A 26,871-nucleotide genomic window follows, 5' to 3' on the forward strand; every position below is an offset into this window, starting at 1 on the left:
TGAAAATAAAGGTGTTACTTGTCAGACTGTCATGATACTGGTTTTTTTTGTTTGTTTTTGGAGGGAATAATAGAGCTCTAGAAGATAACTCACAAAACCAATATGCATAGCTTTTCTTGTGTTAGATGTAGGGCCATGTGTGGATATTTTACTGTATTGCTGTACATTTATGTCATGCAATATTTTTGAGAGTTTGGAAATGGACATTACATAATTAACAGAAAGCAGCCAACATACAAATTGCTCCAAAGTTTCTGCATATTTTTAACTGGGTGTAGGAGGAAATATTTTGTTGTTCAGTTGGCGTGTACTTCTTGAAAGGTGCTATTGGATTCATGACAAGTGAGAAAGAGGTAGCATATGCAACAGGAGCACCCAGCAGACTGAATTTGTTTGTGCATCAGGATCACTTCAGAAACCATGCCAGAATCTGTTGTTTGGCTGTGAACCTGGGAAATGCATGTCTTGTAATTCAGATGCAAGTATTTTTTACTTGTCATGCTAACAAGGCTGCAAGCCTTTGATATACCAGCTGAAGAAAGTAATAAAGAAATGACAGTTTTCAAACATCTCAGCTTTATCTTCAGGGGACTCAATTTGAGAAGCATTTTGGTTGGGTTTGAACTACATTAGGTAGACACCCTCCTAGGCATCCTGACTTCCACATTTCTCTGTATTTCCAGCAACACTAAGGAATTGTGCTACATCCCTGGACAGTAATGTAAGGGCATTCTGGTTCAAGTCAGGTGCACAATGGAAGATGTCAGTCCAGGCAAATAGATAATAAACTTCAGCAGTCAATCCATTATGAAGTGCTACAGATCAATATATTGATTTTTCCTTTGGTGCACTCATAAAAGCTGAATGTTGTTTATTTGCATATCTTCTCTGCTGTCAATTTTGCGCTGTATTTATATCTCTGCAAGTGTTACAGTGATTTTCAGACTCTCATCAGTGTTTCTTTTCTCTGGTATTTTAAGCAGCTTTCAGCAGAGCAGAGAACTCAGACACTTCCTTTTCTGTTGTGGTGTTCCTTATTATTCCTTTTAGATTACTCAGAAAACTCCTAATGCCAGCTAGAAAAATGAAGGTAGTCATGGAACTGACTTGACTTCCTTTTGGCTAAAGGAAATTTATGATTTCCAGACACCTTATATTTTTATCTGTTTAAGTAAAATATACAATATTGTATGTTGTAGGCAATTTTTTGTAGTAAATGGTTTTGCATGATGAAATGTGATAGTTATATACTCTGTCTAGAATGGTGCTTCAAGAAGTCTGCGTGCTGCACTCTGGAGATTTGCTGAGCTTGCCCATCTAGTGCGGCCTCAGAAGTGCAGGTAAACACATTCTAATAATGAACTTTCCAAAGAACCTTTAAAGAAATACAGATGTTAACAGAATGTTACTGTTTGGAAGTTTTAAGTATGTAATTAGGAGGTTGGAGGAATTGCTATTACCGTATTCTCTCTGAGTTTATTTCATCGGTGTGTTTATTTAATGTAGTTTTAGTTCTATGCTATACATTACTGTAGGGGGGGAAAACTTGTGAAGATAATGATTTGTATATTTTTTAAGTGTATTCTTCTCTTGCATTCAGAAGATTCTTCTTTTTTTCCTATGTTCTGCGTAGCTAACAGGTACATTTTTGTATGATTTAGTAGTACCGCAGAACTGGAGTATGAATTAAAAATACTTAGAAGGGTTCAGTAGTTCTGCTCTCAAATCAGTTTTTCTCCTGTGCCGTACTTAGGCCATACCTGGTGAACCTTTTGCCCTGTCTGACACGGATCAGTAAGAGACCCGAGGAATCGGTGCAGGAGACGCTGGCTGCAGCAATACCCAAAATCATGGCAGCCTTTGGCAATTTTGCAAATGACAATGAGATTAAGGTACCTTTCTTTACCCTATTAGTGCTCCCTGTTAAATCCCAAAGCATGGTGGGTTAACAGCATTACCATCCCATGGTACAGAAAGCAGTGTTACAGCTGCACGTCTGAATTAAGGCAGTAGTTGCCTTTGCTTGATGTGCATGAAGTAATGCTTTGAATAAATGAAAAATACATTTGCTGGCTTCTTAGTTCACTTCTGATTAAAAGTTAAGTAAGGTGTCTTTGTTTTTAGGTTTTGTTGAAGGCTTTCATAGCTAATCTTAAGTCCAGTTCCCCCACTATCCGTCGAACAGCAGCAGGATCAGCAGTGAGCATCTGCCAACATTCACGAAGAACACAGTATTTTTACGCCTGGTTATTGAATGTGCTTTTAGGTAAGATTCAGGGAAAAAAATTAATTGGCTTTTGTGTAAGTAACATTACATGTAAGAATATGTATCACTTTGAATATGTGAAAGGTTTTCAGGTAAAGGAATGATACTTTGACTGAAAACTGCTGATACTTTCTCTATCTGGTGTTAAGTTAGAGGAAGATACTTCTAAAGCTATTTGTCTCTCTCTCTGTGCTGCAGTGCTAGTAAGTAATATTAAAAAGAAGTAGCTGAGGCTTGGGAAACAAGTAGCTTGCTGGAAAATGAGGTCTGAGGATTCTGGGTGAACTTCGGGAGTCTGAACACTTGCGTGGTCCATCAGCTTGGTTGCTAGTGCAGCAGGTCTGAGGTGCAGAGTACCCTGCTGTGCTCTGGGCCACGATCACATACCCCGTGATCTTTCTTAGAGGATCACTGCATAGATTCTATTATAACTTAGAGCAGAAATTGAAGATTTTTTTATTTTAATTTAAAGTGCACAACTTTGTATCAGATATTGCTTCCTTATTTCTTCAGCTGGGAAGTTTGCATGGTCTTCTGGTTGTTTTGCAAGTCATGGCAAGAGGCATCTCTGGCTTTCAGTGGAAACTTGCCTCAGTTTTGTCTTTGACAAGGGGTTCTTTACTATGTAGACTGTCTTGCAAAAGGAGAGATGAGGAAGACCAGCAGATACATAAGGTGTTATCATATTAGCCTTGCTGCTTTCAAGAAGTGTGAAAAATTCAACAGTTACATTGTGACTTTCCTCCCTCTAAAGTGATGTGTGATAATGTCCTTGGCAATGATGCAGAATTCAAACAGAAACATGGATGGGAACTCCAAGAATTGATTCTGAATTTTTTTCTCCTCCCTGGATAGAAGATTGTGTTTTTTTCCATAACTTACATTAGTTTGTAATATGCTTTGGGATTGGTTGTGATTAGCAGGTAGGTATATGGAAGAAAGTTCCCAAAACAGGGCAAAGTGCAAATGTCTTCCATTAGGATAGCAGTGCATCTGTGAGCAAGGGAATTACACTTGGGTGTAAGCTGTCAAGTGGAGAGAGGAGGCAGGTGAGAGGAGCAAGAATCTCTAGATCATCTCACGACAGCATCAGCTACTACAAAAAAAACCCAAAACAACTTGTGCTTTTATGGAGTAAAAAGAGGTGGGAAACAGGGAAGGTGAGACAGGGCCCTCTGATCATTCTCCCATGCTGCTTAATTGATTGTTAGTAGTATAAAATGCATATTTTCAAATGTTTCTACATTTGGAAAACACTCTTAAGTGGCTACTAGATTTGTTGGTTTTTTTGTTTTTTTGTTTTTTTTTAATTTTAAGAAACTATTAGATGGACTGCATGAAATAACATTTGTGTTGAAACTAGCCACTGTCAATAGCTATTTGGCAACTTTGTTTCTCCCCTCAGGCTTGTTGGTTCCTGTAGAAGATGATCGTCCTACTCTTTTAATTCTGGGTGTTTTACTTACACTAAGGTATCTCATACCTTTGTTGCAACAGCAAGTAAAAGATACCAGCCTGAAAGGCAGTTTTGGTGTAACAAGGAAAGAAACAGAGATTTCACCTTCACCAGAACAACTTATACAGGTAAAATATGAATAATAACCCTTACCTGTGGAGTACTAATTGGGAGGGAGATAAATAAATAGTGATCTAAATAAATAGATTAGTTTGATACTGAACACTCTGACTTCTCAAATTCCTGTTTATCTTGATGAGTGATAGTTGGTCCAGTGAGTGGAATTATTGATAAATAATGACCAGACTTCTACCAAAAAGGCATTTAAGTGGCTACAATTGATTGATATTTCCCCCTTGGAAGATTGTGGTGAAGATCATATATACCAAACATGTGTTATTCTTAATTCATTGCTGAAATTTGATGTTGTATAGGATAACACACGTAATATGGTCTGTCTTCATAGAGACTTACTCCAGTACTCTGCTGGTTTTCAGGTTTATGAACTGACTCTGCACTATACCCAGCATCAGGACCATAATGTTGTGACTGGAGCTTTAGAATTGCTGCAGCAGCTCTTTAGAACTCCCCCCCCTGAACTGCTCCATGCCCTGACTGCCTGTGGGGGCATTGCTCAGGTCAGTGTATCCAAAGATGAACCTGCCAGCAGGAGCCGCAGCGGGAGCATTGTGGAACTTATAGGTGAGCTCTGCTCTTGGCAGTTGGAGTACGAGGAAATGAGCATACATCATCAGCTGTAGTTCTCAATGTTAGTAAAGCATGAGGGTTAAATGAAATTCCTTCCCTCCTTTTAAGTGGGTATACATTCATTTATTCATTACAAACTTCTGAGGGTTTTTTTACAGTTTGTGTTGATGATTTTTTTTTTTTTTTGTTACACAAAGCAAGTTTAATATGCTGACATTTTTAACCTCACAAAATGAATGTTCTTACCAATCATCTGACAACTGTGATTCATAAAAGCAGATCTAATCAGAGTTTGTATTAACTGAGAGCTCCTTGCTGAATACCAAAACCAGCATGAAATTAAAGCATGACTTAAGCTTATCCTTAACTATTAAAATCAGCTTTCTTGTCTGTGGAGTGCATGTTCTTGAAATTCTCTTTAACTGCTACATACCTGTTTCAAAAGAATCTGTCTCTGATTGGGTTTTTGTAAGGAGTCTGTATTGAACTAATGGGTCAGCCAATATTGCTGCTTCTGGAAGGTAAATTGTTAGCTGGAAGCAATCATAGCATGGAAATTTAGAACACATTTTTGAAAGCAAACTACACACAAGTGGCACAGAATATTAAAAGTAATTTGGTGTCAAATGATCAAAAAACCTCAGACTTCAAAAGCAACAAGTTTGCTATTTCTTCCTGGCTTTGGTTTTTGTTTTTGTTTTGGTTTTGTGGGTTTTTTGTTTTGCTTTGTTGGCTTTTTTTTTTGTTTTGTTTTCCACTTGTGGCTATTAGAATTGCTTCATGATTTCATTAGCTCTGTCTTTGCCCTGATGTGTTACTTTCTGTGATTTGCAGCTGGAGGGGGGTCTTCATGCAGCCCTGTTCTTGCAAGAAAGCATAAAGGTGATTATTTTTGAAAACCAATCTTTAATTGCATTCCTTCCTGATTTTTTTGGGGTTGTTTTTTTTTCCCCTCCCCACTTCATTGTCTTGCTGAACTTGGGTCTTCATTCACAATTGCCTGTGTTATCAGCTGAGCTTAATCATTATAAATAATGAAAGGATTCCGATGCAATATCTGATATTGCAATCAAGATATTCTACAATAATTTAAAGCAGTATAATTTTATTTTTACTGTAGTTCACTGTCAAAGTTATGTTGATGATTATGATGCAGTTTTAACTTCTTAAGAGCACATGGAAAAATAATCTCTCTGAACAGGGCATTCTTCTTTTTCATGGTAATACTTAACCATTAATATAACTTGCTAAACAGTTAACTTTCCTGGTTTTGTTAGGCCTGTTTTTTTCTCTGCAATTCACTAACGCATGTGTATGTTTGCATGCTTCAATATGATTTTTTTTTATTTCTTTTTCTGTTCTTGATGATTATACATTTTTGTCTTGCCTGTGTAGATTTTCTTTCTTCAATAGGTTGTTCATGTAGCAGGATTTTAAAGAATACAGTTTGCTCTGAAGTGTTCTTTTCCCAGTTTGTGCATGACAGTACTTAATATTTAGTTGTATGTTTTGATTTAAACCAGTCATATCACTATGACAGACTCAGTCTAGGGACAGCTGTGTAACACTTTCATCACCTGAGTTAGATGAGCAAAATGCTGCAGTGAAACTGTGTGAGTGTAGTGTAGTCACTGCAAGAATTCGTAAGCAAGAGATGTGCAATGCTGAAGAGAAAAACTTCAAGGAAAAGTAGATTAAAACTAAATGAGATTATATAAACTGGAAGCACCATTACAGCTTTTACTTTTTCCAAATATGTCCTTTGCAAGGAATCGCATTAACCACTCTTCAATCACTACTTTACATTTTGGTATACTCTTAAAGCATACAGATAAGATTATTTAAGCGTTCCTAAATAACCTCATCTGTATGCTTTAAGAGTGTACAAAAATGTAAATTAGTGGTTAAAGCTGAATGAAATAACTGCATCTGTAAGCACCATCATTTCTAGTTTAGAAAGGTCATATTGAAAGAATGGGTATCTGAAAGTAGATATTGCTGCAGCATTCAAAGGTGAGACAGAATGCAACAAATCAGAATAACTACATATATCACATGTAAATAAAAAATAGTAAATTGTCCTTTAGGATCTTTGTCTTGTTGGTAGTCTTCAGTGTAATTTTGAAGTATTAATAATAGAGTAAATTCAATTAAAGTACTTATTAAAATACTAATCTTTCACTTGGTGAGAAAACGTGTATGAGTCATCAGCTTTCATCCTTTTTCAAGATTATGGCATGAAGATTTTGAGGTCTAAACAATGGCATAAACAATTTGAAGAAATCCCTTCACAGTTTCGTGCTTTGTACAGGTTTATTTTCAAATTGTGAATTGTTCATTTCCTGTTGCTCTCCATTGTAGAAAAGAGGGAAAATCCAAGCCTATTTCCACTTCCTTCTTGAAGTCATTCTGCAGTCATACAGAGTAGTGGGCAATGGATGGGACTTCTCAAGCTGTAATGCTCCTTTGTGTGTAGAGGTGTGAAGTGAGGCTGATCTACAGAATTCTGTTTCACATCTTTGCAATCTTGCTGCATCAGATCAACTTCAGTTCTGAGCAGCTGGCCTGCATTGGTTCATTTTTGTTTCAACTTCAGAAGTTTATTTGCAAAAAAGGCTGAAAATTCCTTTTGATATCAAAGCCTATGTTTTGAAAGCAACTTAACTGGATTTTTTTTCTTGTCAAATAGAGGAAAAGTATCCTGCTGTGTGTGTTATATACTCATTAATACATTTAAGCATACAAAACCTAATGTGCCTAATGACTGTTTTTCAGTGTTCTTATTCTTTCACTTACTTTTAGAGGTGGACAGCCATGGAAAGCAGAAGAACATCCTGGTTTGTTTCAGTGAAATGGATGTAAATGTGCAAAATAATAGAGAAGAATATATTATATTTTGTGCTTTTTGTTGGGAACTCCTAGCAGGATTTTACTCATTCATTCATAGGAGTGTGTAGTTCTCCATTACTGTCATTTTACATGGAAGGTATATGGAAATGCCATGTTTACTTTTCTGCCTTACTTACAGTTTTGAGTATCATGCTTTTCAGAGGAAGGGAATTCTACAGTGGTACTGCTATGTATGAAAGCAGTGGAGAAAAATTAATACAAAAACCCACAAAATACAAAAGTGTATTAATGCTTTTTTACGCCCAGTTAACTTGAATAAGGTACAAAGATATTCACCCAGAGTTTTCCAAACATTAGTTTCTTGCATTATGAAACTTAGACTACTAGTGCAGCTTGGTAGTCTAAGCAAAATCCTTCTCAGAGCACTTAGTGTGAGTCCCTCCGTCTCAGCAAGGGACTTGCAACCTGCAGAAGGATGAGCTTAGCAGCTCCCTCTGCACTCCCTGTGCTGTCCCAGGGACAGATTTGCAGTGCACTTGTGTCCTTGGTTGCCTTCCAGGCAGTGTGCATCTGCAGGTATCTTTCTCTTTCCACTGCCTGTAATATAAGTAGATAATGCTCTGTGAGTAAGAGATGTGGTGGTTGGGTTATGTTAGAAGTGGTTCTCAAGTTTCTTATGGCAAAAGCACCTCTGAAGATTTTTTGCCTTAGTAATCCTTAGCTCTCCATGGTTGTCCATGGTTCATCACCCTCTCCCACCTGTGTTGCCTTGTGCTTCTACTCTGCACTGCTCTTCCCCCTGGGCTTTTTCTGTACTGTCATCTTTGGAGTTCTGAGCAGCCTTTGATAATTTTTATAGCCTTAAGGAGGAAGAGGTCATTTATTCTATTACTTGTGGTGCATTAATGCCTTTTAGAGTTGAGGGCAGACATCCAGATGCTAGATATCCAGTCCTTAGGAATAGCACATACTTGATGAAATTAGTGGGATCCTAAATGTTGTCCACAAAAATAAGCTAGAAGTAATAAGATTGTAGGTTGTTTCCTGAATGGTTGCACTGGTAAATAAAATTGCTTAACTCTGTTTTCTTGTCACTGTTGCCTCTTTCTTTCCTGATGAATTAGTGAGGGACTGGATGTGCACTTTATTCATTCCTTTCACCTGTTACCCGTCATAGCTATGAAAAATTATTTGGATAAACTTACTAAAAATAGATTTCACATCTGACTTCAGCTGTTCAACATTTCAAACTGACTATAATTTTTGACAACTGAAGGTTTTTCTTGTATCACTTCTCAGGTAAAGTACTTCTTGGTGAAGAAGAAGGCTTGGATGATGATTCTGAAACCCGATCTGATGTCAGCTCTGCATCATTTGCAGGTACCTGCCTTTCTCTTTAGCAGTGCAGTCAGGAAATACATTCTGTTATTGCTCTATGCAAAATGTCCAAGTGATGTGTTATGGTGGTAAGGAAGTTTTTGGGCATTCAAAAGACATGGTAAACAAAAACCATAAATACTGTGGAGTGTAAAACATAAGGAAATTGAGTGCATTCTTTTTTTAAAGAGATGGGGTGGAATCTTTCTAAGATGCCTGTTTTCCTACCTGTAGTTTAACTGTTCCATTACACACTTTCCTTAGCCTAGTTTAAGATGTGGTTTAGCCTGCGTTTTCATGTCAAGAGTGAAACACAAATTCAAGCACTGGGCTGACTGATAAATGCCTGTGTTTTGCAGCTTCTGTGAAGGGTGAGATAACCAGTGAGCTGGCTTCTTCATCAGGAGTGTCGACAGCTGGCTCGGTGGGGAGCTCAGCTGCGGACGCCACGGGCCACGACATCATCACGGAGCAGCCGCGCTCGCAGCACACGCTGCAGTCGGAGCCCGTGGAGCTGCCCAGCTGTGAGCTGACCGGTGCAGCTGCTGAAGGGGAGGAGGAGGAAATGCTCAGTCGAAGCTCCAGCCAGATCAGTGCTGTCCAGTCAGATGCCACTATGGATTTGAATGATGGCACGCAGGCTTCCTCACCAATTAGTGATAGCTCTCAGACCACTACAGAAGGTCCAGACTCTGCTGTAACCCCTTCAGACAGCTCTGAAATTGTAAGTGTGCAGCGGGCAGAGGGGGGATCTCCTTCTACTGAGGGGCCCGACATATCTCAGAGCTCTTCCATGGAGGGCCCAGACTTGGATTCGTTTCTTTACTCATCTTCTACTTTTCAATCCTCAGCTAGTAACAGTGGAAAGGTCAGGAGCTCACACCTCTATTGGAGAGCTTGACCTCCTTTTAACACTTTCACTTCAGCAATAATGAAAAGCTACAAAGCTGGAATCAGTGTGTTCTCTGGGTAGGTCATGTGAAGGCATTACAGATGTCGCTCACTGGAAGAATGGCAATTATCAAAGTCTTGCCATAAATATCTTCTCTTAGTAGTATATCCTTAATTTTGTATATATATATATATATATATATATATATATATAAATAATTGTTTTGGTGTAGGAGGGTTAATGGAAGTGTTGAAGGGTGAGCAGTTTTTTTGGAATGATAAAGAAATATTTTTGGAGCACAATGCTTCACGCTGCCTTCTGCCTGTGCTTTTACACTTGGCAGCACAAACTCTTTTTTTTGACTTTTTATTCCATCTTAAGGATTTCTCCTATAATGGGCAAACGCTGCATGATTTACAAATGTAGCAGTTACATATCTAATAAACACCTGAAATGTGCATACACTAAATCTATTTTAAGACATTTGTCTCTCTTGGGCAAGTGTATTGTGAGGTAGTAATAAAAACACAAAAATACAATTACTGGGAACCAGAGGAGAAAATTCAAAAGGGCAAAAATTTAGAACAAGTTAAGAGCTTTTCAAATGTATCAAACTTTTGGCTCTTGTTTTCTGATAGTAAGTTGGAAGAGTAGTAGTCTCTTAGCACTATAAAAAATAGTAAATTTATAATCATGCTAAGAAAATACTTCTGCAAGTGTGAGAATTCAAGAACCAAAGGAGTGATGATAATTGCTCTCTGAATTAAATGAAGGCAGTGCAGAGGCCAAAGTGAGCAGGCATTTATTGCCAAGATGTGTTTATTGGCATGATGTGTTTATGCAAATTCTTGTCAGTTGGCATACTGTTTACAAGCAGTAATTATGTGTAAAATTATCCATTCATAATTGAGACTAAGTGGTTGTCCAAATTACTGACACGCAAGCTTTTTAATGAACAATTTCCAGGTGCTTTTAAAGACGGGAAGTAACTGAAGAAGTGTCTTGTTTTCTGATAAAATTAGTGAAATTGGTTTTTTTACTTTACTGTAATTGATCATTATGATTAACTTTTATGGTTATTTTTTCATATACCTACTGCCTATATATTGCCTTGGTTCCAAGGGTCACACTCTTTTCCAAATGAGTCCATTTTAGTAGTCTCTGGTTTTGACTGAAGAAATTGAAATACTTTAAACTTCTTTGTCCTTTCTTGTCCTACACAGTGTGTTCTCGGTTTGATTTCACATATCCAGGACAAGTGAGGTTATGGGGGATTTTAACTGCAAGGGCTGACTTCAGTTTGTGGCAGTAAAGGTGTTGGTTGTGATTTGTAACTGCTGAGAGAGAAACATTTGTGATGAGGGAGCAAGGGGAGCTGCAGGGGAGCAGTGGACTGAGTTTTACTTGGTTCCTGTTGGTAGCCAAGTTCATAGCTCAGCTGAGAGACTCTCCGGTGGAACTATGGCCTCCAATAGCCCCAGAGCTGCAGGAGGAGGGGAAGTGCTTTGGGGCTTACATGCAGCTGGGCACTAATATTTATCAGGCTCATGTTTGCTTTCAGACTATTTGTAGATTACTAACACTGCATGTTTCAAATTTAATGCTCTGTGTAAAGATAAATTATTTTAAGCCCTGTCCTTGCACTGTATAGGTTTTGGAGGGTGCTGAAGGACAGTATTCTGGAATGCAAATTGGGCAGCTGCAGGATGAGGAAGATGAAGCTGCAAATATTCTCCAAGATGATTCGTCAGAGTCCTTCAGAAATTCCTCTCTTGGTATGTGGATAAATACAGAGTTGGGCCAGACTGGGGACACCATTAGACAGGTGTTCAGGTGCATCTGCACTTCAGGGGAGTGAAGACTCATTTAATGGATATGAAAAACAAATAACTAGATGGATATGTGCAATAAGGAATATATTTCAACACTTGTGATCAATTACTTGTTTTGATCACTGCTAATTTGTTTTTCATGTTTGTATAATTAGTGTAATTAAAGTGCTTTTAGTTTGCATCTGAAATGGTATTTCATGAATTGCCTTTTTCTAAAGCTCTTCAACAGTCTCACCTGCTGAAAACCATGAGCCATAGCAGGCAGCCCTCTGATAGCAGTGTGGACCGATTTACATCCAAAGAGGATGCAGCAGATGCTGGTGAACACGAGAACAAGGTGAGAAGTCGTCACAGTGGTCAGATTTAAGGTTCAAAACAATGAAATTTTAAAAAAATTAAATTACAGTTGTGATGAAGTGGTAAATGTGGGAAGCATGTATATATGATGTACCTTGTTATAGGTCAAAGTAACTCAGGTTGTGTAGGGAATCTTGAGTTACAGCCTGAATTTCATTTAACATAAGGTGAATACAAAAGTATTGATATCTTAAATGCAATCACCAGCAAAGCCATACTAGAACACCCTGCTGAGGACACAAACCCTTTTTTTCTGTGCATTAGTAGGCTAGACTGATACTTTCTTACTTGAAATATCTTTGTGCTGATCGCTACCTGTGTAGGTAACTTCATGATCTCCTCAGAGGTTAGTCTTTGAGCCTGGTGCCATTCTAACTACAAGTTACTCATTTCCTCTTCACATTTTTCTGACTTCATCTTTGGACCTTGTTCTGAGCTGGGGTGAAAGTTTCATTTGTGGCAGGCAGAATTAGATCAGCTTGGACTATTGGGGAATTCTAAATGTGAAACTACAGAAAACAACTTAGAAATAATGAAGTTTCCAAAGTTTGATGGCAACAAATGCTTTAGCATGCTCTTCACATGCAAACAGCAAGTCTAGATAGTTTAGAAAAATCTACAATAAAATATTTCTGTAATAAAATTGAACCAGTTCTGATACAAGCTATACGCTTCTCCAAAGCATTGCACTTTGAGGCCTTTTTTTGAATATATATTAAACTACATATGAATGTTATATATTCATTTTATATTAAACCTTTAGATATTTGAGGATGTACAGTATTTCTAAATCTTGTGCTAATATTTTTTTCAAGTGAAGATAAATTTTTCTCTGTATAAACGCTGTGATTTGCCTTCAATAGCCCTCCAGGGTAAAGGGGGACATTGGGCACTACACTGACAGAGACTGTGCTCCTTTGGTGCACTGCGTCAGGCTGCTGTCGGCCTCCTTCCTGCTCACTGGGGACAAAGGAGGTATGCTTGTCTTTGAGCTTCATTGGTTCTCTGCACAAAGGTGGAAATGTGATCACTTTGCTCTGTCTTGGTTTTGATGTTGCTTTATTAGAAATATTGGATGTTTTTCTGTGGCAGTCCCTAAGCACCACATTTCCATTTTTTAAAAATACATCCAATACATACATTCCTGTCATGGTATATGACTGATTTAAGGTGTTTGTTCATTTTTCCCTTTTCTAAACTCTTACTTGCCCACATGCCCATGTAATGTATTGTTTTTTGAAGGAGGTGAGCTGGAAGTGTGTTATGGCTGGCTGTATTTGAGTATTTCAAGTATATTTCAAACACAGCTCATTTGAGAAAAGCAAATAGCTCATATATCACTGCTGCCACTGACAAACTGCAACTGCTTGCTCTGCCTCCATATTTTTGTACAGGCTAAGCTATTTTATTTTATATAATGTTACAAATTAAATTTAAAATTAAATTCAGCAACCTTTAAATACCTTCCTTTTAATAATTTTTGTTTCTTCCCTGCAGCTGTAGTTCCTGATAGAGATGTGAGAGTCAGTGTAAAAGCCTTGGCAGTAAGTTGTGTTGGAGCAGCTGTTGCACTTCACCCTGAGTCTTTCTTCAGTAAACTGTATAAAACACCTCTGGAGACAATGGGAGAAGAGTATGGTATGTTGCAGTTCACATATCCCATTTTAATAGTGTTGTTTGGGTTTTCAAATAAGTGAGGCAGCATCTACCCTGAAAACTCCAAACCTAATTTGGTATTTGTGGACAAATATTGCACAAATTGGATTGAATGTGCTGTGCCTGTGATGAGGTATATTTTTTGTAGCAAAATTTAAGTTTCAGTGGATGACCTTGTAGAGCTTCTGACAAGTTGAAGCTGTTTTGAAACAATGAGTATGTAGAAGGGGTTGTTTATTTTACAAATGTTTTCTTCTGATTTAATTTAGGACATCTTACAGATTGTTTCTAAGTCATTAGGTTCACTTTTACAAATGAATCCCAGGGACCTGGAGTGTGCAGCTGGTTTGATACATTGACCAAAATGCTGCTTCTTTTTCCCTGGAGCATTTTGTGTACAGTTGAAATAAATAGTTTGTGTTTTTATATAGGTGATGATTGGTCTGAATGGTGTGATTGACCTGTAGATTGCATGCACAGAAAGGGATCTCAAGAGGGGAGAGCTATGGTGGGCATGTTTTGGATGTGCTGATGTTGATTGTCTAATAGTTGAGACCTCCACTGTAACATTTTTATGAATCAGTAAAGTCTAATACTAGTGTTTTTAAAATAAAGTAGTTGTAAATTATTTTCTTAGAGGAGCAATATGTGTCGGACGTTCTGAACTATATTGACCATGGGGATCCCCAGATCAGAGGAGCTACTGCCATTCTCTGTGGAACAATTGTCAACTCCATTCTAATTAAGTCCCGCTTTGATGTGGAAAAATGGCTAATAAATGTCAGAAGCTCAACAGGTAACAATTTATTTTATGGTTATCTTTTTGTCTTTTAATCTAAGATTGCAATTTTTCATTGCTCAAAATTGGTTTTTTTCCTTTTTTTTAGGAAATCTCTTTTCCTTAATAGACTGCATACCTCTGTTACAGAAAACATTGAAAGATGAGTCCTCTGTTACATGCAAACTGGCTTGTACAGCTGTGAGGGTAAGCAGTAGGAATTTATTTGCACCACACAGATCACAAGGTTGTGATTAATTTCTGGGATGCTGCTATGTGCAGATATCTAAACATCAGCATAAACTGATTTCTTCCTGAAGAACTTTATTGGCACTGAAAATAATTATGTGGTTAGATCATTGTAATCTAATAATTTTGTTTCTCATGAGAAATGTACTGATATGAGCTTTAATGTTACATTAACCAAGAGTAGGATGAGTGCATTAAATAGAAAGGCTATCTAGGCTAAACAGGGGAGTGTGAACATATAACACCTGGCTGTAGCCTGTGTTTGGAGAATAAAAATTAAATGTGAGAAATGACAACTAAAATAGTGATTATTTTCTGAAACAGTAATTTTTAAAAGTGGAAAAGTGTCACGAAACAAGCGGTTAAAATTGGGTGAAAGATCCCTCAGGCAATTGTTAAAACAGAGATGACAGCTGAATTGGTGAGTGGAATTTAGAGGATATGAATTTTATTTCTTGAATAAAATCTGTGGAAAGTGTTTGATGAAAAAGCAAAGGGGTGAAGGAGTGAGCTTTCTTTGAGAGTTTTTCCAATAAAGTAGAACACAGACAAATCAGAGACTTAAGAACCTGTGAGGCAAAGCATAAATTTGACTAAAACATACATAGTTTGTGTATGGGAATTATGGTTTTATATGCAAAGAGGAGGGGCTTGTGATACAGCTGGGGGAAGGAAATCCAGGTAAATGCTGGCTTTTTTTTTACCTTCTGTTCAGCAATCTTCATGTTTGTGTGTAGTGTTTAATGTGTGACTACACTTGTCATAATGGCTTTTCAGAAGACCACTGGAATTGTTCAGTTCAGGCAACTTAGTACTACTAGTCAACTTTGGCTCTTGCTTTTTCTCAGTATACAGTATGGTCTGACATTTTGGCAGAAATGTTCTAAGCCTGTTTGGTTGTTAATCCTCAAACAAGAAGGTACATTTTGTGTAGTTAAATAAGACATGGAAATGTGGAGTTCTATAACTTTTTCTAAAGGTCACACATTATGCCTATAGTTGAACATCCAGATATGGAGATACGACTTTATCCAAGATTTTGGAAACCAGAACCAGGTGTCTCAAAGTACCCTGTGGAAATTGGGAGACTGTTTTTGAACAGATGACAATATAGTGTTTGTGGTGTTTAAGCCTTGTGAGTCCTCCTTTAGAGGATTGCCCTCTGATCTGTGTGGCCTGCATTCCTCTCCAGAGGTTAATTTTATCAGCAGGTTTTAGCAGTTCACATAGAGATGGTTTTCTGGCCTTGTAGGGGTACCTAGCTCTGGTGCTTATCCTAGCTCTTATGAAATAATTTTTTCAAGTATTCTAAAGAAAACAGGGGTTTTTTTTTGATGACTTTGATTCTGCTTTTCAGAGAACCTCTTCTGTAATATAACTGAAAGTTGTTTTTTCTTCTCAGCATTGCATCATGAGCTTATGCAGTAGCAGTTACAGTGAGCTAGGTTTGCAATTGATTGTTGACCTCCTTGCTCTGAAGAACAGCTCCTATTGGCTTGTAAGGACAGAACTTCTGGAAACACTTGCAGAGGTAGATTTTCGGTGAGTGTTCCTATTTTTCCATGGGTGTGGTAGCTGAAGTGCAGGGAATTAAAGGAAACTGAAACTGTAATGGCACAATTTATTCTGAAGCATTAATGAGTTTCATAAAACTAATTCAGATCGGTCAATCCTGTATGAATTCCTTTGTAAAGTTACCACTGACTGCACAACCAAGCCCAATCCTAGTAACACTGTATTGAAGTTTATTGTTCATTAGTCTGTTGTATCAAGTCTTCTCTAAATGTGTGATCAGAGAGGGACCACATCATTTGGAATCCAACTTAGTTTTTCCATCCAGTTTTATGTGTTTTTTAAAGAGAAAGTCCCTGACATGTACTCTCTTATCAGCTCTCTGTAGTCACTCAGTTTCTTTTAATACTGAAATAAATGTGACTTGTTCTTTTTCTTGCATTCTCTCATCCTGTATTGATTCTTCCAAGTTGAAAGACAGAAGATGTTTATATGAAAATTCTTAGTCGTACAAAAGTGGACTCCTTGTGAATAGTGATGTTTGGAATGTGTTACTGTCTTTTCAAACTAGTCTGATGATTCTGTGCATGGGAAAAAATACAATTAAAATCATGGTCTTTAAATAATGGGTTTTTTAAATGGAAGGATTATTTTTCTTCAGTTACACTAGCCAGATAGTATACTAGCAAATAACTTACCTTTTCTAAAGCTTGCAAAAAGTGTTTACTATTTACATTTTCCCTATAGTGGTTTAAAAAAAAAAAAAAGAACCCTCAGAGCAGTGAAGGGAGGAATAACACACAATGTTCACTAATGTACTATAAATTCTATTTTGTGATAGGCTAGTCAACTTCTTGGAAGGAAAAACTGAGAGCTTGCACAGAGGTGTTCATCATTATACTGGTGTAAGTAAATTATTTAATCAGTATATTGTGTTTCTGGATTAAGGTACCAGTGCAATGTCGTCACTTTGTTTTTAAATTCTGTCGACACGGATGGCCGCTGTGTTTTTTGTGTAAATAATTCACATTCTAAAACTTACTACAATTGGGAATACATTTACTATGGTGATTCAGATATCTTTGTTTTCTCTGGTATGTTTGTGTGTTTTGTAGCTTGTTCTCCTTAAACTTAAAAAAAAATTGACATTTGTGTAGTCAGAGAATGTGGTTGACAATGTTAAGGTGAAGATGGTCTTGCAGGCTTGTATGACAGATGAAATCTCACTTGTGAACTCTCCTTTCACAATAAGGTCAAATGATGAAAATGGTCAGTGAACTTTATTTACTGTGCTCATTTATTTTCTAGCTATTAAAGCTTCAGGAGAGAGTACTTGAAAATGTTGTAATAAGTCTACTTGGAGATGAGGATCCAAGAGTGAGACATGTGGCTGCAGCTTCATTAACGAGGTACATGTGACATTTTCATTTATAGGAAAAGAAAAAGTAGTTTAGGAAGATACTTGCATATTGATGTGTACCTATAACTAAAATAATCACTTGGGTGTTTTTAAAATACATATATATATCTATATGCATGTATATATATTTGTTCAAAAGAGAAATGGGAAACAAATCTATCTTTGTGGTACCTGGGACATGCATCATTCTGACTGATCAGGTAATTGTACTTTGCTTTCTATTAGCAATCCATTTCCATTAAATTACATTCTGAGGGTGTTACATTGTATTACATTCTGAGGGTCACTTTCAGTTTCAACTTCTTCAGAATATTTTTTTTTTCATGCTGAAGTGGTTTGTTCAGTATCCTGGCAGTGGCTGACTGACTTAAAATGTTACAGTTCTACAGATTTGTCCCAACTCCCAAGCACTGTAGTTTTCACATGGTCATACACAGTGTATCTTAAAACTTTTGTGCTCACTGATTACAGTGCAGCAGCTAATTTTGTTTGCAAAGCAGATGTTTGCTGTAACCTACTACATTTATAGTTGCTGTACAGATAAATGCACCAAAGGGTAAGGATTAGTTGGTAGTTTATTTGCTGGAATTCCAAGACCTAAATTTTATGTTTAAAGAAGTTGGGAGCATGTAATACTGAATGCCTGGTATATTTTATTATCAGAGGAGTTTTCTTTCCTATTTTTTCATAGTGTTAATTGCCATCCATTCCTAATAACAAATAAAGGACAACTAAACTTTTAAAGTTCTGACATTTGAAAGTGTTTATATTGCCAAAGCAGCTCAGCAGAGGAGTCATGAACTGTTGCATCATAGAGCTTATGGCTTTTATTAAGGGACTTGATTCTGAAATTGAGTTATTTTATTAACTGGGTGGTAACAAGTTGAAGTTTTTTCTGTCTTCATGCTGACATAGTGACAGGAGGTGTGTTAAGATTGGAAAAGACAACCTGCCCAAGAAAACTACTATAAGCTTGTAGAAACCCCTTGAAACATCCAGTAAGGACATTAATTGGGAGTACCCCTGAGATTATAAAAACATGTAAAATAGCTTTTCATTTTATGTAAGTTGAAAATACTGTTCAAGAAGACTGGATTTGATTTTATGTTTCAGTGTTGCTGCATAGAGATCAGATGGTAAAAAATGGTTTTTTTCAGTAAAAATGAGTTCTCAGTTGATACAGATACTCATGGGGAAAATATCTGGGGAGATCAGGGAACAGCAAGAGAGAAATAATCTATGTAAGTGTTTGTTGTATGTATGAGGAGGTATCTTCATAAAATACTTTTTTTTTAAATTACTGTATGTCTGGAGCAGTTGCTTTGTCCTAACTTGAGCTCCTTGATTATAATGAAGAGCAGTTATATAAAGATATATTCAGCTTAATGAATTTAGGTAATAGCTATTTACAGTTTGATATATGTAATTAATATATGTAGCTTGCTGAACTGTATATTAACTGTGTTTAAACTGGGTGTTAAATAATATCTGATTATCTTTTTGACACTTAATTTTCTTTCAGGCTTGTTCCAAAGCTGTTTTATAACTGTGATCAAGGACAGGCTGACCCAGTGGTGGCAGTGGCACGAGACCAAAGCAGTGTCTACCTGAAACTCCTCATGCATGAAACACAGCCCCCATCTCACTTTGCAGTGAGCACTATCACCAGGTGTGTTTCCTGCCTGGCCTTGCTTCCAAAGGAATGGAGACCTAAATTTCACTTTGCAAGGTCTAGGACTGTAGTTAAATCCTGCAAATCCATGTGCTTATGAATTCCTTGTCTAGTCTGTAGGAGCGCCTGTAGTAGGTTTAAGCTCTGCAGAAACTGACTCATGTTCAAAGAGTATGTTGTGAGTTACTGGTGACTGCTCACACACTGAGAGTCCTTGTTTTGAGATAGTTTCTTCCCTCCATCCTGAAGTCACTCTACTTGCCCATTAAATCATAAAACCAGATCCAGCTTTTCAAGCTAATTGTATGTATGTTACTGTTCTTCAGGTGTGTTCATCCAGGTTTACAACTCTCCACATTCTGTTTAATGATTGTAGTTGCAGAAGGCTGTACTCCCTTTATAACTGAAAAATAAATTCTGGTTTTGATAGTGTGATGTTGTTGTATTTTTGCTGCCAGTTGTACTTTTTCAGTCTTAAGACAGTATGAGTTGTATATATTTGTAGGGGTTGTTGGATTCTATCAGTTTGTCATAGAAGTTTTTAATTATATATCTTTTGGTATATGGTCTTGATCCTCTCACTTAAGATATATGCTATAGTATGGAAGCAATAGTACTTTGTGGATCTAGTGTTGTTCTGCATAGAAAATGGAGTTTCTACAGCAATAATCCAAACTTTGTGAATGTGCAAAAATGTTGAATCCATTTGAGCTACAGCAAAGACCACAGCAAAGTTAATTGGGTGGTCATTTCTCAAGTATCTAGTTAGAAACTGACAGTTGATCTACTACTTCTGTTCACTAACAAAGAGGATTTATTTATAAACCAAATAGCATTTAATACAACTCCAAAAATACAACAATATAAGGTGGTATTTAGACTGTTCTCTGGTTTTGTGTGTTACAAGCAGTCTGTGAAATACATGCTAGTAATTTAAGCTTAAATATTAAGTTATAAAATTAATAATTTTTGATTGGGATGGGGTTTTTTAAGGACGTGTTTTAGTGGGTATAAATGTTTTTGTTTCAGAGCATACAGAGGTTACAATATGCTGCAAAGTCCAACAGATGTCACTATGGAAAACAACCTTTCAAGGGTTATTGCAGCAATTTCCCATGCACTGACAATATCCACTACAAGAGCACTTACAGTGAGTTTTTGTACATATGAGTTGTACATATGAGTTTCTTTGAGTTTTCTTGCTATGGTGGCTGACTGTTTCCTGTTTTACATGCTGCTTTTTTTTTGTGATCTCCTGAATGTATTTGTATTTGAGGCTTTTGTACTGTGACAATGGCAGTAGTAATAGATTTAATTCTCACTCTTAAGATATTGTGTTGCTAACTCTTCCTGTGGTGAAACTAATTTGATTCTTGGTGTCTGCTTTTCAGTTTGGCTGCTGTGAGGCTTTGTGTCTTCTCTCCACAACATTTCCAGTGTGCGCTTGGAGTGTGGGATGGCACTGTGGGTATGTTCCCTCTTTTGTTAATCAAGCTTCTGGAAGTCACATTTATGAAACAGAAGTGGACTTGCTTAGGCATTGAAGTCCTGATTTATCTTAGCAGTTCTTTAAGAACTTTGTACAGAATACAGAAGATGGTAACTTCATGTTGTCAGGGTATTAAGTACCAGCATTTGTCACCTCTGGAACCAGGGATTCACAGGGATTAGCTGTAGCTGCTCTTACAGAAAGATAGATATAGTCAGCATCTATGAAATATTCTGTGCTTAAGAACTTTTGAAAGGATGTTTATCTTTGGGATATTATATTTTGTAGTATCTCTCTAAAATTTGAACATTGAAATTTTCATCTTGATTTCATATCTGGGTTGAAAAATGGTGGGTCAAGGAAGCTGGTTTATCTTGGCTGCTATAATAGTGTCAGATGCATTTAAATTGTTCTAATTTGGCACACTGAGGGGGAACAGCAAATTGGGTATCTATAATACTTCATTGTTAATATAGGTAATACATGATAGGCCCAAATTACTTACATTCTGAAGAGTTTCTTCAGATGAAAATGTACAGCTGGTAGCCTAAAAGTTCTGATTTTGCCTCTGATTATTAGTGCTGTGCCATGTGAGCAGCAAAAGTAGCTACTGGAGATATGCACCTGGAGACCTGTTGGGTTTTAAAATAAATTTAATATAATTTGTGTTGATTTTCTTTGTTGCTGACATTGTGTCTCTTACTCTGTTCAGTTGGAAAATTTTGTCTTATTTTAAAACCAAATCCCAAACACAAAAAAGGAGCATCCCTCAGATGCTTTTCTTGTCAGCAAGCCCTTGCTTCCCTTGCTGGCCCTAACTGTGGTGTGCTCTGTATATGTAGAATAAAAAATGTGGTCCAGTGGTAACAAATGAAGTAATTTAGGATGTGAGCAGTACTTAGCTGAAAAATAAAATCAATATATCTTCTCTTCTACCTAGCTTAAAAATGTTGTTTTAAAGATGCATGTAATATTTATAAATGATCCAATGGTATAGCCTTTGCCCTTTCCTCTCATTCCTTCTTCACAAATTTTTGGCCAGTGTTTATATGAATTTAGACTGTAATTTTATTTTTGTGGAATGATATAGACATTTCTTGTTCTGGATAATAAGAATATAATAACATGGATAGTAACATGAGAATTTTGCCAAAAATTCCTTCCTATCTTAAGTGTTGTTGTTCTTATGATTAACAAGTTACTGGAACTGCTGCATTCCAACTCTGTACAGCTCAACATAGATTAAGTAATGGACTTCTGACTGGATGTGAAATAAATAACAGTTGCCTGTGAAAATACTTTACAGAAACCAAAGAAAGGCACTGTAATTACCTCTGAAGCTTTATCAAAATTATAGCTATACTTAGTGTCAGGTTAATTTTCTGAAATTCCTGTTGTGTGAGACTAGAGTAACTGTATTCAAAGATTTTAATTATTTCAAATTTAAAAATATTTTGAACGATTTCCAGATTCCCTTTATTTAGAGATTATGTAAGATCTTCTCCTGAAAGAATCTGAAGTATTTAGGTCTTACAGCTTTGAGGTGATGTGTGTAATTCACAGAGTATCACCAAACATCTTACTGTGATCTCTGCCTGCCCTTTCTTAAACTTGACTTCCATGGGAAAATCTGATTTTATAATCAAGGAAAATACAGAATGCAGCAGAAAACTACCATCTTGGATTGTGTTCACTCAAAAAATATAGAAGATTTGATGTAATGCAATTGTTTAATTAATTTCTTGTCACTTTAAAGCACTGTCTTGTTACATTAAAATACTACAGTTAATGTCTCCTGTTCTTACCTTGCATATGCACAAGACTTAACTGAAGATAGTTCAGGACTGTAGTGGGTAGCAAATAAATACAGAATTCTTCAGTTTATCGGTAGGTGTCACTATAGCCTTCATATTTGCTACCAAAAGGAAGGTAATGGCTCTTCAAGAAACCAGAGTATTGTCAGGTCTCTGCTGCAAATTGCTTTTTGAAGTTGTATTTGAGTGTTAAATGTGTATTTCTGTAGCACAGATTTAATTTCATTAGATTAGCCATCTGCTTGACTTGGTTTTCTCAAGACTTTTAATTTGCCAAAAGGGAGATAAAAAGTCATGACATTCCAAAATTAAACTTGCAGTGTTTCTCAGCCAAGTTCTTCAGATGAAGCTCAGAAGGGCTGCACCATTGGTATGGCTGGCTTGGTCCTGTCTCTGCTTTCGTCAGCTTGGTTCCCACTGGACCTCTCAGCACATCAGGATGCTTTGATTTTGACTGGAAACTTGCTTGCAGGTAAGGCAGGATAAAAAAAAGTAGGATTGTCCTAATATTTTTACCATTAGCATTAGAAGGTCCATATCTCACTCTATTCTGATTGTATGCCATGAACAACTTCCAAGATTAAGCAGAAGAAATAAAGAAGGAACTTGCACCCAGGAGGTTTGACAAGAAACTGCCTCTTTGTAGCTAAGTTGCAAATTTCCTCCAGTTACCAAAGGGCATGCTTAGTACAAGCTGGGTACAAAGAGCTCATATTTTGTTGGTTTTGTTTTAAACTGTGCAGCTACTCCTGGCTTTGAAATTCTGATTGAACTTCTGTTCATACAGAGATGATAACCATATCTGCCTTCAAAATTTTCTGGTGCTTAATTCCAAGTTTTGTCTTTTCTTTCCTGAAATTGTAGCAAGTGCTCCCAAGTGCTTAAAGAATCCCTGGAGTGCTGAAGAAGATGCAAACCAAGGTGCTGCAAAGCAGGAGGAGCCCTGGCCAGCTCTGTCAGATCGAGCTCTGGTCACTTTAGTAGAACAGCTCTTTTCTCATCTGCTGAAGGTCATCAATATTTGTGCACATGTGATGGATGATGTTGCTCCTGGTCCAGCAGTAAAGGTATATATTAAAAATAAAAAATAAAATTATGTGACTTAAATACTGTTGTGCTATAGACCTCTTCACATTTTAGACTTGATATAGGTAAGTATCTAATTCTTTGATGACTCCACTTTGTATAGTAAAACAAGTACCATGAAAAAAATGCATATTTTTCTTCACATAAGAGGTTTTCCTTTAGTTCTGGAGTGTTTAAAATATTACCCTAAATTTTGAGTCTTTCATTCCTGCTGACTTCACTTTAAACATTAATTCACTGAGGAGTATATAGAGTACGTGAAGTATTGGATGGCATACTCTGGGAAATGTGTTGACTTTTGGGTTGGTTGGCTGGTTGTAATGCACTCAGCTCCTTTTGAGGTTAAAAATAACTTTTATCTTCTGAATATCCTGTAAAATATTTTGACTTTTAAAGAGCTTATATCAGGTACTTCCAGGCTCGGGGATTTTTGAGATTTTTTTGAGGCATATGCATTTAGAGACTGATTTAGAAACTGTAAGACAGTATTGTTAAGATCAGTAATTTCTTCATATTTTAAAAATGTTTGAATATAATTTTGACACTTCTTTATTTGGAATCAAAAGGAAGTGTAGTCATTGAGCTCTAATTTCATCTCATTGGCTTATGCTGAAGCTGAAAATTTAATCTCATTGGCCTATGCTGAAGTTGAAAATAAAGTGGAGAATATATTAAACTATTTCCTTTTCACACAGGAAATTCATGTCCTGAACCTGAAACATTTCAATTTAACTGACAGTCAAATGAAGGGGAGTTTAAACAAAAGAGGAATATGCTTGTATTTTTATAGAAGAAAAAAAACTACTTGCTCACAAAACTAATAAAGGTTCTTTTAATTCTAGGCAGCATTACCTTCTCTCACAAACCCACCTTCTCTTAGTCCAATTCGGAGAAAGGGGAAGGAGAGGGAGTCTGTGGAGCAGGCATCTGTGCCCATGAGCCCTAAGAAGAGTGGTGAAGCAAGTCCAGGTAGGCACATCACTTTGTTAACCCTTCCATCTGCCTGCGCCACACCACGTGGTTATGGCAGAGAGAGAAGAGATAAAACTGAGTAACTCTTCTGGAGTTTCAGTTCAAGAGGCTGGCAGGGTACTGCACTGGTGGGAAGGCAGCTGTGGGTGGGGGCTTCTCTACTGTTTTGGTTTTTATTGACTGTAAGCTGAAAATTAACTGTACTTTTCAGAACCAAAGCAATGCTGAATCCTTTTCCTCACTTTTTATGAATCTCCTCAGCTATTGACTAAAATAATTTTTGCACATATGTTACTTAAAAGAAATTTGAAAGTTGCTTTCCAGCTTTTGGCAGGAGTGACTTATATTGCTTTTGGAAATGAGATTCTGAATCTTGAAACCTTTTATTTCATTAGTAATGAATGAAGTAAACACATGTTAATTCTGTTTTGTTAATTGTACATGCACTTCAGTATCAAGCCCTCTGGGTTAATTTCTCTCTCCACAGCAGGCTGGATGGTTGGAGTGCTCATTTTCAAGTTGTGCACAGTTTGTGTCTTCAGTTTGGAATATACACATGGATTGAAAAATGCATGCTCCTTAATAATGCAGATGTAGTAAATTATATCATGTACTTGTTATGAGCAGCCTAGAAAAGGCATATTGTGCTAATCTATGATACTCTTTTAAGCTTCTAGGCAAACTGATGCTACAGGACCTGTTCCAATAAGTAAATCATCTTCAGTAGGAAGCTTTTATCATCTTCCATCATACCTGAAATTGTATGATGTCTTGAAAGCAACCCATGCTAATTATAAGGTACTGCATGGTATTGTTTTATTGGACTGCAGTGGGGTTGAATAATCACTTTCTTTCTTTCAAACTGGCTCTGTCTCTGTCGGCTCACTGGTTTACCTGTATAAACAGTTGGTACACACACACACAAAAAAGTTACAGATCACAACTACCTCCAATAAAAACAAAGTGGCCAAATAACAACCCATGATAGGCACTGTCACCCTGTTGTTTCTCTGCTGTCATTATTGCTGGTACCAAATGATTCTTTGCTGGTTTGGCAGTCCCAAATAAATCCCCATGTCTGTTGTCTCTGCACTTTATTCCAAGATGGGGAAGCTTTTTCCTCATTAATTCAGGTAACAGAAGATGCATTCCCTAGAGAGTTGGTCATCTGATATTTACTTCAAGGACTGTGTTCTTATTACACCTGCTGTGTTTATCAGAAATGCATCATCCAGCTCCATGGCTTGTCAATGCCCTAGGCCATCCTCAAGCAAGAAGATCCCTTTTTTTTCTCTTGGTCAAAATGGAGTCCTGCCTTTCCAGCAATGCATCAGCAAGTCTAAGCTGTCAGTGAAATTTTATACAAAAGATCATTTTGTGTCAATACCCACTTCTCCCAGTAATTTGTCGCTTTCTCGAGTAATGTGGTTTTATTTTCTGGGAACAGGTTACTTTGGATCTCCAGAACACAAATGAGAAGTTTGGATGTTTCTTGCGGTCTGCCTTAGATGTTCTCTCTCAAATCTTGGAACTTGCTACTCTTCAGGACATTGGAAAGGTATAAGATTGGTTTGTTTTGTATTTTATAGTTAACTTGTCCAGTATCTATGGTCCTTACTGGGAGAAAACATGTATCACTGATTTCAAATTGCTACTCTTCCAAGGGGCAGTAGTTTTGCAAATGTTGTGCTTCCACAAAGTTGAATAAAGGGCTAAAGCAGATTCTCCAGGTTAAATTGCTGCTATTGAAAACTGGAATAATTTTTTGCTTTTTAAATTTCGCTTGGGGATTTTTCTTTTCAGCCAAATCATTTGCCTTCAGTCATTCCCTATATTCATATGTCTAAATATACAAAATGTCAGAAGACCTATTGCCCTCCTTCCTCTCCTATGTTTTGCTATTTTTTTTCTCCTTAACTGTGGTGTTAGACATTGTAGTATTTTAAGATTAGGAGGAAAATGTTGAATTCTTATTTCTTTCTGTAATTCCTTGATTTCCTTTAAATTAATATAGTTTTACTTAGTACAAAAACATATGCTACTGACAGTTTTTCACTGTAATGTTTTGTATAATGAAAAAAACATCAATTTAATGCACTTGTTTTTCTGATATTCTAGTGTGTAGAAGAAATTTTGGGATATCTAAAATCATGTTTCAACAGAGAGCCAACAATGGCAACAGTGTGTGTACAGCAGGTAAGGAGGTTTTTTTTTGTGTGGTGTGTGTGTTAATCGTGATGTCCTTTTGTCAATTGGATGCTAAGGATGGCCATGTTTGTAAGGGAAGTGGTATGTAGAAACATTTGCCCAGGTGGAGCAAAGACAGCATATTTTATTTCATTTTCACTGTTTGTTTGGTGACTTGATATTAGTTCCCTCTTGAACTGTTTCCAGTTCACAGAACTATTTTAACTGATGTTCAGAAAGCAAGCTTGCTTCCTACCTTACCAAAAGTGTTCTTCAGCTAGTCAACTGTATGAAAAAA

The 26,871-nt window shown here is 36.9% G+C and overlaps 1 protein-coding gene across 1 annotated transcript in view; it reads left to right on the forward strand.

Annotated features, from left to right (window-relative positions):
• HTT (huntingtin) overlaps positions 1-26,871 on the forward strand; it is an 82,672-nt gene that overhangs the window by 11,151 nt on the left and 44,650 nt on the right. Inside the window, exons 5-30 of the mRNA XM_059471387.1 lie at positions 1,261-1,340; positions 1,754-1,892; positions 2,125-2,266; positions 3,672-3,850; positions 4,220-4,424; positions 5,265-5,312; positions 8,580-8,660; positions 9,017-9,381; positions 11,201-11,324; positions 11,600-11,718; positions 12,602-12,713; positions 13,236-13,376; positions 14,032-14,190; positions 14,282-14,379; positions 15,824-15,963; positions 16,775-16,838; positions 17,242-17,342; positions 18,876-19,022; positions 20,055-20,175; positions 20,417-20,493; positions 22,649-22,800; positions 23,193-23,395; positions 24,257-24,383; positions 25,057-25,184; positions 25,834-25,944; positions 26,505-26,582. Of these exons, the coding sequence (XP_059327370.1) occupies positions 1,261-1,340; positions 1,754-1,892; positions 2,125-2,266; positions 3,672-3,850; positions 4,220-4,424; positions 5,265-5,312; positions 8,580-8,660; positions 9,017-9,381; positions 11,201-11,324; positions 11,600-11,718; positions 12,602-12,713; positions 13,236-13,376; positions 14,032-14,190; positions 14,282-14,379; positions 15,824-15,963; positions 16,775-16,838; positions 17,242-17,342; positions 18,876-19,022; positions 20,055-20,175; positions 20,417-20,493; positions 22,649-22,800; positions 23,193-23,395; positions 24,257-24,383; positions 25,057-25,184; positions 25,834-25,944; positions 26,505-26,582 (3,441 nt within the window). The remainder of the gene's footprint in view (positions 1-1,260; positions 1,341-1,753; positions 1,893-2,124; positions 2,267-3,671; positions 3,851-4,219; positions 4,425-5,264; positions 5,313-8,579; positions 8,661-9,016; positions 9,382-11,200; positions 11,325-11,599; positions 11,719-12,601; positions 12,714-13,235; positions 13,377-14,031; positions 14,191-14,281; positions 14,380-15,823; positions 15,964-16,774; positions 16,839-17,241; positions 17,343-18,875; positions 19,023-20,054; positions 20,176-20,416; positions 20,494-22,648; positions 22,801-23,192; positions 23,396-24,256; positions 24,384-25,056; positions 25,185-25,833; positions 25,945-26,504; positions 26,583-26,871) is intronic.

The sequence above is a fragment of the Ammospiza nelsoni genome, chromosome 4, assembly GCF_027579445.1.
Source record: "Ammospiza nelsoni isolate bAmmNel1 chromosome 4, bAmmNel1.pri, whole genome shotgun sequence".
Classification (NCBI taxonomy): domain Eukaryota; kingdom Metazoa; phylum Chordata; class Aves; order Passeriformes; family Passerellidae; genus Ammospiza; species Ammospiza nelsoni.